The sequence below is a fragment of the Sus scrofa genome, chromosome 10 (assembly GCF_000003025.6).
Source record: "Sus scrofa isolate TJ Tabasco breed Duroc chromosome 10, Sscrofa11.1, whole genome shotgun sequence".
Taxonomy (NCBI): domain Eukaryota; kingdom Metazoa; phylum Chordata; class Mammalia; order Artiodactyla; family Suidae; genus Sus; species Sus scrofa.
This window is the reverse complement of record NC_010452.4, coordinates 39,416,562-39,431,191: the sequence shown is the minus strand read 5'-3', so window position 1 is coordinate 39,431,191 and position 14,630 is coordinate 39,416,562. Positions and strand designations below refer to the sequence as shown.

The following is a 14,630-nucleotide window of genomic DNA, read 5'->3' as shown; positions in this document are numbered from 1 at the left end:
TTTGGTTCTTATTTATACCATCTGTTTATTTGCTGAGACTTGCTGATTTTTCACTTGTTTCAAGTCTCGGTAATTGCTCATTGAAGCATGTTTATGGTGGCTGCTTTAAAATCTTTTTCCAACATCTATTTGAGATTATTTCGTCATCTACTTTCTCTTGGTACAGGTGCTTAATCATCATCCTTTCTCATTCAGCTTGTGATGTTCCTTGTTCATGGTATGATGAGTGATTATTGCATCTTGGACATTTTTGGCATTGTGTTACAAAACTTTGGATTTTATTTAAACTTTTTGTTTTAACAGGCCTTCTCGAATACCTCACTGGTATAGATCTGGGGTGCTCCAAGTTATGGGTAGAAATCCAAGTTTCCACTTGGACTATATTGAGAACCTAGTGATGTCAGGTGCCTCATTATCACTGGATGGGGCCTCTGCTAACACCACCCTGGCTGGGAGGGGAGTGCCTTATCACATGCTTCCCATGGGGCCTCAGCTTAAACCATGGGAGAGAAGCCCATTACTATTTGGCCATGCTGATTTTACTGCATCTCTTTAGGTGATCACATACTTTTTCTTCTTTAGCTTGTTGATATGGTCATTACTTTAATTTTTAAATATTGAACCAATACTGAATCCTGGGGTATATCCTCCTTGGTCATGATGTCTTACCCTGTTTGACATGGCTAGATGTAATTTGATAATATTTTACTAAAGATCTTTGCATCTGTATTCATGAAGGATATGGGTTAGTAGTTACCTTTTAATATCTTTGTCTGGTTTTGGTACCTGGGTAATGTGGCCTCAAAATGAATTGGCCTGTATTCACTATGTTTCTTCTTTCTGGAATTGTTTATGTAGATTTCTGTGTTAAATATTTGGTAGGATTTACCAGTGAAGCTATCTTTCCCTGGAGGGTTCTTTGTTGAAAGGTTTTATATTGAGAATTTGATTTCTTTAATAAATACAGAACTCTTCAGATTACTTTTTTGTTTTGTTTTGTTTTGTTTTGGCTGTGTCCATGGCCTGTGAAAGTTCCTGGGTCAGGGATCAAACCCATGCCACAGCAGTGACAATGCCAGATCCTTAACCTGCAGTGCTACCAGGGAGCTCCCAGATTTCTTCTTCTTAGAGTTTTGGTGGTTTGTGTCTTTCCATGAATTTGTATATTTTATCTAACTTACCTAATTTATTGGTACACTCCACTCTTATCTTCTGATGTCTGGAGGATCTGCTGTGATAACCCATCTTTCACTCCTAATATTGGTCATTTATATCTTCTTTCTCTCTCTCTCTTTTTTTAAGGGCCACACCCAAGGCAACTGGAAGTTCCCAGGCTAGGAGTTGAATTGGAGCTACAGCTGCCAGCCTACACCACAGCCACAGCAGTGCAGGATCCAAGCCACATCTGTGACCTTCACCATAGCTCACAGCAACACTGGATCCCCAACCCACTGAGCGAGGCCAAGATTCAAACCCACAAGCTTACGGATACTAGTTGGATTCATTTCTGCTGCACCACAATGAGAACTACTCTATCTTCTCTTTTTATTCTTAATTCGTCTGGAAGGAAGGGATCAATTGTATTGATCTTTTCAAAGAACAGCTCTTTTTTTCCTTGGTTTTTCTCTATTGTTTTCTCCTATTGCTTTTTACTTAATTTTATTTCTGCTTTTTATAATTTTCTTTCTTCTGCTCTCTTTGGATTTTCTTTTCTTTTCTTTCTTTCTTCCTTTTTTGGTCTTTTTGTCTTTTCAGAGCTGCACTTGTGGTGTATGGAGGTTCCCAGGCTAGGAGTCAAATTGGAGCTGTAGCCACCAGCCTATGCCAGAGCCACAGCAACACAGAATCCAAGCCACATCTGTGACCTACACCATAGTTCATGGCAATACCGGATCCTTAACCCACTGAGTGAGGCCAGGGATCAAACCCATATCCTCATGAATGCTAGTTGGGTTTGCTAACCACTGAGCCATGATAGGAACTCCCTAATAGGCTTTTCTTATTTAATTTCTTAGGTTGGAAATGTAGGCATTGATTCGAGACCTTTATATAAACTTTTATGCTATAAATTTCTTTGTAAGCACTCTATAAACTGTGTCCCATAGACTTTTTATTTTTATTTATTTTATTTTTTGCTTTTTTTTTTTTCTTTAGGGCCACACCTGCAGCATATGGAAGTTCTCAGGCCAGGGGTTGATTTGGAGCTACAGCTGCCAGCCTATGCCCCAGCCACAGAAACACAGAATCCGAAGCTCGTCTGTGAACTACACCACAGCTCACAGCAATGCTGGATCTTTAACCAACTCAGCAAGGCCAGGGATTGAACCTGCATCCTCACGGGGACTTGTTGGGTTTGTAACACACTAAGCCACAATGGGAACTCCCCACAGACCTTTTTAAAAAATAAATTTTATTGGAGTATAGTTGACCTGCAAAGTTATGTTAGTTTCAGCTGTACAGCAAAGTAAATTAGTTATACATATTTTTATATTCATTCCTTTTCAAATTCTTTTCCTATGTATATAAGTATTGAGTAGATTACCCTGTGCTATACAGTAGGTCCTTGTTACTTATCTGTTTTATATATAGTAGTGTGCATATGTTAATCTCAGCCCCCTAATTTATACCCTCCTTCACATTTTCCTTTTGGTAACCATAAATTTGGTCAAAATCTTTGAGTCTGTTTCTGTTTTATAAGTTCTTTTGTATCATTTTTATTAGATTCCACATATAAGTGATCTCATATGATATATGTCTTTCTCTGTCTGACTTCACTTAGCATGAGAATGTCTAGATCCATCCATATTGCTGCAAATGGCATTATTTCATTCTTTTTTTTTTTTTTTTTAGGGCTGCACTGGCGGCATATGGAAATTCCCAGGCTAGGGGTGGAATCAGTGCTACAGCTGCTGGCCTACACCACAGTCACAGCAATTTGAGATCCAAACCATGTCTCTGTCACGTACACCACAGCTCATGGCAACACTGGATCCTTAACCCACTGAGCAAGGCCAGGGATTAAACCCACATCCTCGTGCATCCTAGTTGGGTTTGTTAACCACTGAGCCATGAAGGTAGCTCCATTATTTCATTCTTTTTAATGGCTGAGTAATACTTCATTATATGTATTTACCACATTTTCTTTATCCGGTCCTCTGTTGATAGATATTTAGGTTGCTTCCATGTCTGGGACATAGATTTTGATATATTTTCATGCCAATCAACAAAGCTGAGGATTTTTCTAGGTATCTTCCTCCTACTGATTTCTATCTTGTTTCCACTGTACAATGTTTTGCATGAATTTTTGGTTTTTTTTAAATGTGTAGATGTTTGCTTTATGGCTTATAATGTGGTCTGTTTTGGTGAATTTTTCCTTGTGCATTTGAGAAGAATGTGTGTTCTGCTTTTGTCATGTGGCGTGTGCTATAAATATGAGTTCTGTTCAGTGGGTTGACAGTTTTCCTCATGTCTTTTACATTCTTTTTAATTGTTTTCTGCTCATTTTGTTGATTACTGAAAGGGAATTTTTAAAGTTTCCTAATTGTGGATTTATCTATTTTTCCTGTCCTATTTTGCTTTATGTCTTTTGAAGTTTTGTCTCATTTATCATGTCTGCCTTTAAACAATATTACATAGTTTCACAAGTAACTTAAGAACCCTATGGCAGGAGTTCCCATTTTGGCTCAGCAGTTAGTGAACCCAACTCGCATCCATGAGGATAGGGGCTCGATCCCTGATCTTGCTCAGGGGGTTAAGGATCCAGGCATTGCCATGAGCAGTGATGTAGGTCACAGACATGGCTCAGATCCCACGTTGCTGTGGCTCTGGCATAGGCTGGTGGCTACAGTTCTGATTCGACCCCTAGCCTGGGGCCCTCCATATGCCACCGGTGCGACCCTAAAAGACAAAAAGACAAAAAAAAAAAAAAAAAAAAAAAAGATCTATGACAGCATGCTTTGAATCCCTGTCCCTGTCCTTTGCACTATGGTCATGATTTTACTTTGACATGCTCCTGACCCCTCATCATAAAGGCTGCTCTGTATTTATTTTTATCATTTCTACATTCTTTTGTGTAGATCCTTGTTCTATGAGACTCCTTGTGATTGAAGAGCTTCATGGACATGTTTTTAGCCTGGGTCTTCTGGCAGTAAATTCTCTCAGTTTTTCTTCATTTGTGAGCATCTTTATTTTGCCTTCATTTCTGAAAGAGTGGTTTGGGTTTTTTTGTTGGTTTTTTTGTCTCTGTATAGGATCTTGGGTTGACAGGTTATGGGTTTTTCCCTATCGTCACTTTAAAGATATCACTCTCTTGTCTTCTGAATGGCACTGTCTCTGATGAGAAGTCGCTTTTCATTGTTATGTCTCTTCCTCTGTCTGTAATGTGTCTTTTATCTCTGGCTACCTACAAGGTGTTCTCTTTATCCTTGGTCTCAGCAACTTGACTAAGATGTGTCCCAGTCTTTAGGGGGTCTGAGTGTCATTTAGTCTAGAGTGTCAGGGGTGGGTCACCCCACTCTGCTACTGTGTCTGCGTGTACCTCTCACCACTGTCAGCCTGAGTCCAGTAGAAGCCTTGGTCCTGATGTTGCCTGGATTCAATTTATGTTGCTAAGCAACACAAGTTAGAGCATCATGAAGCTTCCTTGTCGAGTTTATTGCCATGGTTAATGTTCACATAGCATGAGATAATTCAGAAGTGATATCATTGTAAAAATGTGCTCTTTTTTTTTAAATTAAAGGAAGTTAGATTCAGTGAAGAACAGCAAAAGGAAAAGGATCAGCTGAATGAGGTACCCAAGGAGGAGGAAGCAGCTGCCTTACATAAAGCCAGCAATGCTTCCCACAGGAGTAATTTGGAGAAGAACCAAATTAATTTGGGGAAGAATCAGATGACCAAGAGATTAGAGCCAAGTTTAAACTGGAAGACCACTGTTGATGCCAAAGAGTATGTAGACATTTATGTGATGGGTTTTCTGATGCCTCCTTGCTAACCGTCCATTTGCCCACCTTTTCACATAACTTTATTTCATTGGAGAAAAGTCCAGAGGAGATAACTTACACCTCTCTCTGAAATCCAGTTCAATTCCTCCCCCTCTTCACTTTCTAAGCAGGATTTGACCTTAAACAGGGTTTGTATGCAGAGAACCATGAAGGGAGGGCACATGTCACTTTCATGGTGTTGGTGAGTCCTGACAAATAACACATGAAAAAGATAATAGGACACATGGAGGAATCACACGGGAAATATGAGCAATGGGGTAAGGACCTGCTTAAGTACCATGTTAGGAGAATTAAGATTTAAACGATGTAATTAAATTTATGTAGCATTAATTAGGGAAAACTTCATAGAGGTAGTATCTTGTCTATGAACAGAACTTTCAGTAAATACTATAAAAAAAAGGAAAAACCCTCAAACCTTTGACAGACCTGAGTACAGTGGACACTGGTTTGCTAAATTTCTGAAATACAGCAACTAGTTCCATTGAGGACCCTCTACAAAGAGATGCGAAAGCAAAGATTAAGGGCCAGTGTTACCAAGACCAAAGCAGTCAGAAGGGCCTAGAGCACTTTTTAAAGTTTAACAAATACACTTACATGTTACAGACTATTCTTTTTTAATTAATTTATTACAGTATAGTTGATTTACACTGTTGTGCCAATTTCTGCTATATAGCAAAGTGACCCAGTGACACATTCTTTTTCTTAAATTTTCTTCCATCATGGTCTATCCCAAGAGACTGGATATAATTCCCTGGGCTGTACAGCTGGACCTCATTGCTTATCTATTCTGTTTGTTCTATGCTGTCTCCTTATTGGGTTAATAACTGGCTCCTGGCTGGCCACACAGGGACCCTCACCTGCAGGGAGTCTCAGGACCACAGGTGACTATATTTTGGAAACAAACTCAGAGACCTGACAGAAGGAAGGGGCTCTGTGGAGGGAAGAGCCCAGCTTGCTCCTGGTCTCATTGGTTTGGGGGTGTTTGACCTCCATGGCTCTATTTGAGTGAGTCTCAAAATGACAGCTGTGTGGGCTACTCTGATAACTGGGAGGTGAGTTATGAAATACTGCTTTTCCATGGGCTTATTTTTTTTTTATTAAGAATTTACTAAACCAGGAGTTGTCATTGTGGCTTAGTGGGTTACAAACCCGACTAGTATCCTTGAGAATGTGGGTTCAATCCCTGGCCTTGCTGAGTTAAGGATCCGGCATTGTCATGAGCTACAGTGTAGGTCGCAGACATGGCGTGGATCCCACATTGTTGTGGCTGTGGCATAGGCCAGCAGCTCCAGCTCCAATTCTACCCCTAGCCTGGGAATTTCCATATGCCACAAATGCAGCCCTAAACAAAAACTAAAATTTACTAAACCAATAGTCCATGCAAACCCAGTATGTGTCCACGATTTTGGTAAAGCTTGAGAATACCTGGAAAATTAGGCACAGGCCCTGCTGCAGTGTTGGGTGGGCAAGGTAAGGAAACAGGTAACTGTGATCCAGATACAGACTGCAGAGCCTTTCCAAGGATGACAGCCTGCAAAGAAATGCTTCTAGTAGGAAGAAATGCTGGACCAAGTGTTTCTCTAGCATACACAGTGCATGGCTATACTTGAAAGATAGAAGGGACATCTCAGGTGTCAGATGAGATGGGAGCTCATAGCCACTCCTTGTGTCAGGGAAACATGTCACTTGGGTGCATGAAAATGATGCAATATTGGGATATATTTCTCTCTCTCTCTCTTTCTTTCTTTCTTTCCTCTTTCTTTCCTCTTCCTTCCTTCCTTCCTTCCTTCCTTCCTTTCTTTCTTTCTTTCTTTCTTTCTTTCTTTCTTTCTTTCTTTCTTTCCTTCCTTCCTTCCTTCCTTCCTTCCTTCCTTCCTTCCTTCCTTCCTTTTTCTTTTTTGGTCTTTTTAGGGCCATACCCATGGCATATGAAGCTCCCAGGGTAAGGGGAAAATTGGAACTGTAGTTGGCAGCCTACACCACAGTCACAGCAACACCAGAACTGAGCCTCATCTGTAACCTACTCCACAGCTCTCAGCAATGCTGGATCCTTAACCCAATGAGTGAGGCTGGGGCTTGAACCCGCATCCTCATGCATACTAGTTAGGTTCGTTACCACTGAGCCACCACGGGAATGCCTACATTTCTATTTTTAATTCCCTGTTAATCTGCACAATGTAATTAATATAGTTCATATTTCTTCAGGAAAAGACGCTTACAAAGAGACAACCTAGAAGAAAAGCGTGGAGGAAGACTTGAGAAGCCCAGACCATCTATTTTGCCTGGAAGAGCACAGTTAATTCGGTGTGTTTCTGTTGACATGACCAGCTCTTCAAAGCTGCCCCACACAACAGTCTCATTAATGCTGGTTCATGGTACTCTGTCATATTAGGGCCCCAAGATAGTATAGTGACCATTAGTAGGAATGCTGTAGAAACGGTCAGAGTGTATTTCTTTCAATATATTTACAAGGTCTCCTTTTAATGTGGGAGTTTCTTTAAATACAATGATCTACTGGTATTAGTTACCTCTACATAAAGGAATATATTTAATGCAAAAAGCAGGTCAGTACGTATTAGCACAACAGGATCTTCGCTGGTCTCTTGCCGGTGAATAATCACGTCACAGCAAAACTATCCTCTTTCTGAGCCTCACTTTGCTATCATTGATGGCTCTGCCAATTCTAAGGTGATATATGTTATTTCTCATTCAAACAGCCAGGAAGAGAAGGCCACCTAATAAAAGTCTCACCCAGTTTTCAGCTTGGCGACAAAAGTGATGTACCTGGGGGAGGAGGTTCAGCCATATGTTTACCTGAGGTGGTGGTGGTGATGGGAAGAAATTTCACATTATCAAATTTGCACACTTGGAAAAAACCCAACTTTGAGACTCTACAACACGTATGCCATTTTGGAGGGGTTCGATGTAACCAACAATTCCATTTTTTTGACAGTTTTTAAAAACACCGTCATGACGATATACATAAATCGTAAAATGATTACAGTAAGTTCAGTTAACTTCTACCTCCTCATACACATACATTTTTTTTTCCTATGATAAGAACCCTTACTCTCTAAGTAACTTTCAAATATACCATATGGCAGTGTTCACTATAGCCATGTACATTACATCCTAGTACTTACTTATCTTATAATTGGAAGTGTGTACCTTTTGACCACCTTCCCCCAATTTCCCCTCCCCCCATCTCTGGTAACCACAGATCTGATTTTATGAATTCAGTATTTTTTTTTTTTAGATTTCACATATAAGTGAACTACAGTATTTGTCTCACTCTGTCTGACTGATTTCACTTAGCATAATGCCCTCAAAGTTGGTCCATCTTGTTGCAAATGGCAGGATTTCCTTTGTTTGTGGCTGAGTAATATTCCATCATGTGTGTATATATACATCACATCTTCTTTATCCATTCATCCATTGATGGTCATTTAGGTTGTTTCCATGCCTTGGCTATTGTAAATGGTGCTGCAAGGAGCATGGAAATACAAATATCTCTTTAAGGTACTAATTTCATTTCCTTCAGATATGTATCCGGAAGTGGAATTGCTGGATTGTATGGTCAGTTCTCTTTTTAACTTTTCGAGGAAACTCCATACTGTTTTTCATAGTGACTGTACCAATTGTCATATTTTTATTTTCATTCCATTCTGTGTTTTATCTATTCATTTGTTGATGGGCACTTAGATTGTCTTGGCTGTTGTAAATAGCGCTGCTATGAACATAGAATTTACGTCCTTTCTTAGGAAGACCTGATCTCCTAGATTTTCCTCTGTAACCAACTCAGGCTTCCCGACATCTTTTGGACAAGAGAATACATGGGACAGAAACTCAGCTCCTGTGGCTTATCGAATAGGAACAGCCACCTCAGTTCAGGAGTCCCCCCACCACCCTCACTGTGGCCGGAGAGCACAGACACATTGTTCTGCACTTTTGTTTATTCATTTTATTTTTTAGGGTCACACCTGCAATATATAGAGGTTCCCAGGACAGGGGATCAAAGCAGAGCTGAAGCTGCCAACCTGCACCACGGCTACAGCAACACTAGATCTAAGCCTCATCTGAAACCTACACTGCAGCTCACAGCAATACCAGATCCCTAACTTGATGAACAAGGCCAGGGATCAAATCTGCATTCTCATGGATACTGGTTGGGTTCTTAACCCCCTGAGCCACAACAGGAACTCCCATTCTGTACTTTTGAAACTACAAGAAATGGAGCTCTCTGCGCCAGAGAAATTAAGAAAACAGTAGGACCTTAAACATTAATGGAACTTGACAACTATCCGTCTTCCTATTATGCTTCAATGGGAAACGCTAGAAAAGAGTTTTCTGGAAGAGAGTGCATGGGGGAATGAAGAGAGGAGACAAGGGAGAGAAAGATAGGCAATGAGGATGAATTAGAGATGTTTATGAGGGCTTGAGAGAACAAGCCTGTGTCATGACCATGATGCTGAGCTAGAAGGCTCTAGATCAGTGAGAGTGAAGTGAACCCCCTTTGGTGAGGGAGTGAATGCCTTTCTTCTGGGGGGCATTGGCAGCACTGCCCAGCTGAACTTTCTGCAGTACAGAAATGGTTTGTTTCCTAGCTGTCTTATGTGGTAGCCACAGGCCATGTGTGTTACTGAGCACCTGCAAGTGTGGCCTGTGCGACTGGAAACTGAAGGTAATCGTATTCCATTTTATGTAAATAAAGAAAAGAGATGTAAATATAAATACTGCCTTATTGTATAGCACAGTCTTAGGTCATTTACCTAATACTCTGTCATTTCTTACTATGTAATTAATTAATTAATTAATTTTCTTTTTAGGGCCACACCCGAGACATATGGAGGTTTCCAGGCTAGAGGTTGAATCAGAGCTATAGCTACCAGCCTACACCACAGCCATAGCAACACCAGAGCCAAGCTGTATCTGTGACCTACCCCACAGCTGGAGGTCACGCTGGATCCTTTAATCCACTGAGTGAGACCAGGGATTGAACCCACGTCCTCATGAATTACTAGTTGGGGTCTTAACCCGCTGAGCCACAATGGGCGCTCCATACTATTTTATTATTACTATTCCACCCATGGCCATAATACTAAACTGCATGCGCTGTAGAGACATGCATTTATGCATCTCCTGTGGATCTTAACAAAGATCCTCTAGAATTCAGGATGGGTTGGTATCTTATCCATTGCCTATGTTGCTGAAATAGTAACAATAAAACCATGTCCAGGCTGTGACTTTCACATACTTACTATACCTTGTTGTTACCGATTTCAGCAGGAGTATTGAGAAGGCTGAGGAAGTTATTAGTGAGAGCTCCTCAGAGAGTGAGGAAGATGAAGAACCACCTGATCATCGTCAGGAAGCAAATGCAGATTTACCATCAGAATACTGGCAAATTCAAAAACTGGTGAAATATTTGAAGGTGAGAGACAGATCTTTTGTACTCTGTTTGCAATGTTTATTGAAAATTGTTTCCAAAAATTTGTATTGTGCTTCCCAGTTTACTCTGTTCCTTTCAAGTAAGGGTAGTAAGTATCCCTGTTGTTATTTAAGTGTGCACAGGGGAAGGTCGCGTTATCCTGAGGAGAGTGAGGCTTGTCCTCATAGCACAGCCAGGCTGCCAGGTACCAGCCCTCTCCCCTGGCATGGAAGCGGCCATAGTAGCCATCATATATTGTGACTTGCCATCATTTTACAGTTTGAGTATGGTGTGGTGGAAAGAGCAAGGAATTTTGAAGTCAGACTAAGTTCTAGGTTCTGTCACTTACTAGCAATGTGACTGTTGAAAAGTTATGGTTTTGAGCCTTAATTTTCTCAACCCATGGAGTGAAATTTGTGATACCCATTATAGGACTATTAAAGCACTAAGAAAACACACTTTAAACACATGGGGTGCTGTCTGATACATTGTCGGTGTTTAACATATGTATGGGTCCATTTCCAGTCCTCTCTTAAAATGCATGTGTGAAAACATTTTTATGTAATAAATGGCTCATGTAACACTGTATTTAAGTCCTTGAATGTAGGGTAGGACAAGGAAAATGATTTTTACCCAAACCCATGTTGATATTCACTTCTGATATGGATAATAGGTAATATTAATTTCTGATACGGATAACACAGCTAGGCCATGTCTAAAGTTATAGCCCAGAAGTATTTGTTAAAACAACATTTTGACTTATCTCATCCTGGCCTCCTGGTCTCAGTATTTGTCAGGGGCTTTTAATATTTAAAGATATTTATGTCAGAGTTCCCGTCGTGGCTCAGTGGTTAACGAATCTGACTAGGAACCATGAGGTTGCGGGTTCGATACCTGGCCTTGCTCAGTGGGTTAAGGATCCGGTGTTGCCATGAGCTGTGATGTAGGTTGCAGACGTGGCTCAGATCCCGTGTTGCTGTGGCTCTGGCGTAGGCTGGTGGCTACAGCTCCAATTCGACCCCTAGCCTGGGAACCTCCATATGCCGCAGGAGCGGCCCAAGAAAATGGCAACAAGAAAAAAAAAAAAAAAAAAGATATTTATGTGACTCCCAAATTGCCAAAGAGTACTCTTCCTTGTGCCTTTGAGGTCATTCCAAGCTGACAGGTAAAACAGCTGATGTGCACACTTTAGTGAATTCAGCAAAGGTCCTCTCCGTGGACACAATCTGCACAGCAGCTGAAAAGCTTTTCCTAAAAGAAAAATATGCTGCCTTCCTCTGACGGATACCAGTCTCAGCTGCAACAACCAGCACTTCTTAGGAAAAAAAAAAAAATTATATTTTCCTGAATCATGAATCCCAAGGAAAATTAGTCAGGGGACTGGGAAAGTGGGCAAGTAGAATTAAAATTTAAGAATGCAAATTTAATAATCGGGAGTTCCTGTTGCGGCTCAGCGGGTTATGAACCCTACACAGTGCCTGCAAGGATGCAGGTTTGATCCCTGGCCTCGCTCAGTGGGTTAAGGGTCTGGCATTGGTGCAAGCCACAGTGTAGATCCCAGATGTGGTTCAGATCCAGTGTGGCCGTGGCTGTGGCGCAGGCGGGCAGCTGCAGCTCCAATTCGTCCCCTGGCCTGGAAACTTCCATTATGCCACAGGTACGGCCCCTCCAAAAATTTTTTTTAAATAAACCATCATCCTGAAGACATTACTGACATCATGAAAAGGAATCTACTGACATCATGAAAAGCAAGTATAGTTAATTATCTTGGTAATGATTCCACACTGTCTTGTGTGTATCAACTCAGCACATTGTACACTCTGATATATAATTGTATTTGTCAGTTATCCCTCAGGAAAGTTTTAGAAAAGAAAACGCTGGCAGCAGCGTCAAAGGTGAAGCTAGGCGTTTCCAGACACAGGACAAGACCAAATCAAAGTGGTCACAGCCTCATCAGTCAGCCTTGCACTTGTAGCTGTTGCCACGCTCTAAATGTATGCCTGCTGCTAAAGGCTGGCCATTCTTGAAAAAATAAATAATAAGTTTATATCCTTCATGTACTTTATACAAATCCTATTAGTGTTGTTCCAAGAAATAACAAATTCATGAAACAAAGAAAATCGTTAACCTTGAAATGTCCACCTCTGATTCTCTGTAGCCTTCTGAGCTCGCTAGGAGATCCGAATGGGCATTTGTTTGTACCCTGGCATGTTTTCAGTGTTTGAACATTCACTATTTTATGTATGTTATGTATTACAATTTGTTCTCTCCAAGGAATTTCACAGAAGAAATGCAAAGAGCGGGAGAAGTGAATGTGGCTTGGGGAGCACTCCATCATGAAACCAGAAACCAATCTAAAATATGAATTAGCAAAAATAACATAGATCAAAATGGCCCAACCAGAATCAGGAGATAATATCAGTAGATAAAGTATTTTATCATTTAAAAAAGAAATGAAGAGTTCCCATTGTGGCTCAGTGCAAATGAATCTGATGAGGATCCATGAGGATGAAGGTTTGATTCCTGGCCTTGCTCAGTGGGTTAAGATCTGGCATTGCCATGAGCCGTGGTATAGGTTGCAGATGCTGCCTGTATCTGGTGTTGCTGTGGCTGTGGTGTAGGCTGGCAGCTACAGCTCCGATTCTACCCCTAGCCTGGGAACCTCCATAAGTCATGGGTGTGGCCCTAAAAAGACTAAAAATAAATTTTAAAAAAATGAGTGTGTATTAAGCAAACCCTAACAAGCACCTTGGATGTGGTTTTGGGAGCCTCTTAACAATCTGACCAGTGTTAATGCAAAAATGACAGAAAAAAAATTTTTTTTATGGTCTGGCGTATTTGTCATGAAACAAAAATCAAGACCATTGAATAGGACAATTAATGCTTTGTGTATTTTTTGGTTGTATTTTAAGAAGATCTTATAAATGATAAATATCTTAAAATCATCTATTTTTAAAATTTTTTAAAGCATTGATTTTGTGTTAATATTCCCTCTTCTAGTGTTTTCTGTTCTCAAATATCAGGTAGAGATCATTTTTACATGTTATTATAATATGTAGAGTTTTTACAGAAAACCTCTGAAATTTTTGCATCTCTCTTCTAAAAATGATTCATTGTTTATTATGGAAACAATTCACTATTATGGACATCATTATTTAGGGATGTGTAAATAAAATTTAGGGGAAGATATTAAATGACTTCTGATTTCAGGAATTCCAAAGAATTCCTGGGGATTCCAATTTTTTCTTCTAGAATCTGGAAGATTCCTATCTGTTGGTGGTTTGGACACACTCGCATGGAGCATAGGCTGGAGCTCGGGCCCTATGGTCTGGCCCCCCTCGGTGGGCATCCCTGTGTGCAAACCATCCAGTTAGCATTGTCCCCAGCCAAGCACAATGGCAGCAACATCCAAACTCAGGAGACCTACCTTTCCTGAGCCACTGGGCCACTCAGGGTCTCTTCTCATAAAGAGCATGTCACCTGGGGGATAAACTGGCAGCAAGAACTCAGCCACCCAGCACTTAAGCCAGACAGGCACTGGGCCTCGGACATGGCCTATAGAATATTCGGAAGTGCCCTGGTGTTTTATGAGGACAGTTTTGGTCCGCATTAATTTAACTTATTTTTTTTAGGGCTGCACCCACGGCATATGGAGGTTCCCAGGCTAGGAGTCTAATCGGAGCTACAGCTGCCAGCCTACACCACACCTCACAGCAACACTGGATCCTTAACCCACTGAGCGAGGCCAGGGATCCAACCTGCAGCTTCATGGTTCCTAGTTGGATTCGCTTCTGCTGCGCCATGACAGGAACGCCTATTAATTTTATTTCATTAGTAAAAGGAAAGAAAGAGTCAGAGGAGCAGATGCATCAGCCAGGCCAGGAGGCAGAATGATGAGCGGTCAGAGGCCTGGCCTTTGATGCCAGAAAGACTAGCAGAGTCGGGTCTCTGTCACCTCCTAGCTCAGGGGGCCCTGGAGATGCAAAGCTCTGGAAACCTTGGTTTCCTCATTGTTCAGGACAGCCAAATAAAAGATCCCACATTTTAGGATTATCATGAGTACTAAATGAAATCTAACGCACACAGGTGCTTTAGCACAAGGGGCTTAGCCCCTGTTGATAATGACGACAATTTCTGTTGCACACCCTTAACTATAGACAACGTAAGGCTGGGAAGTTTAATGACCTGCACAGGTGGGCTTC

At 41.1% G+C, this 14,630-nt stretch overlaps 1 protein-coding gene across 13 annotated transcripts in view; it reads left to right on the top strand.

Annotated features, from left to right (window-relative positions):
* Nucleotides 1-14,630, top strand: part of ARMC4 (armadillo repeat containing 4) — a 186,674-nt gene that overhangs the window by 31,905 nt on the left and 140,139 nt on the right. For 12 of the 13 annotated variants that reach the window (XM_021064726.1, XM_021064716.1, XM_021064712.1 and 9 more), the window contains 3 exons: nucleotides 4,739-4,944; nucleotides 7,206-7,304; nucleotides 10,284-10,431. In XM_021064726.1, coding sequence (XP_020920385.1) covers nucleotides 4,739-4,944; nucleotides 7,206-7,304; nucleotides 10,284-10,431 — 453 coding nt within the window. The remainder of the gene's footprint in view (nucleotides 1-4,738; nucleotides 4,945-7,205; nucleotides 7,305-10,283; nucleotides 10,432-14,630) is intronic. The other variant, XM_021064715.1, reaches the window with a different exon arrangement.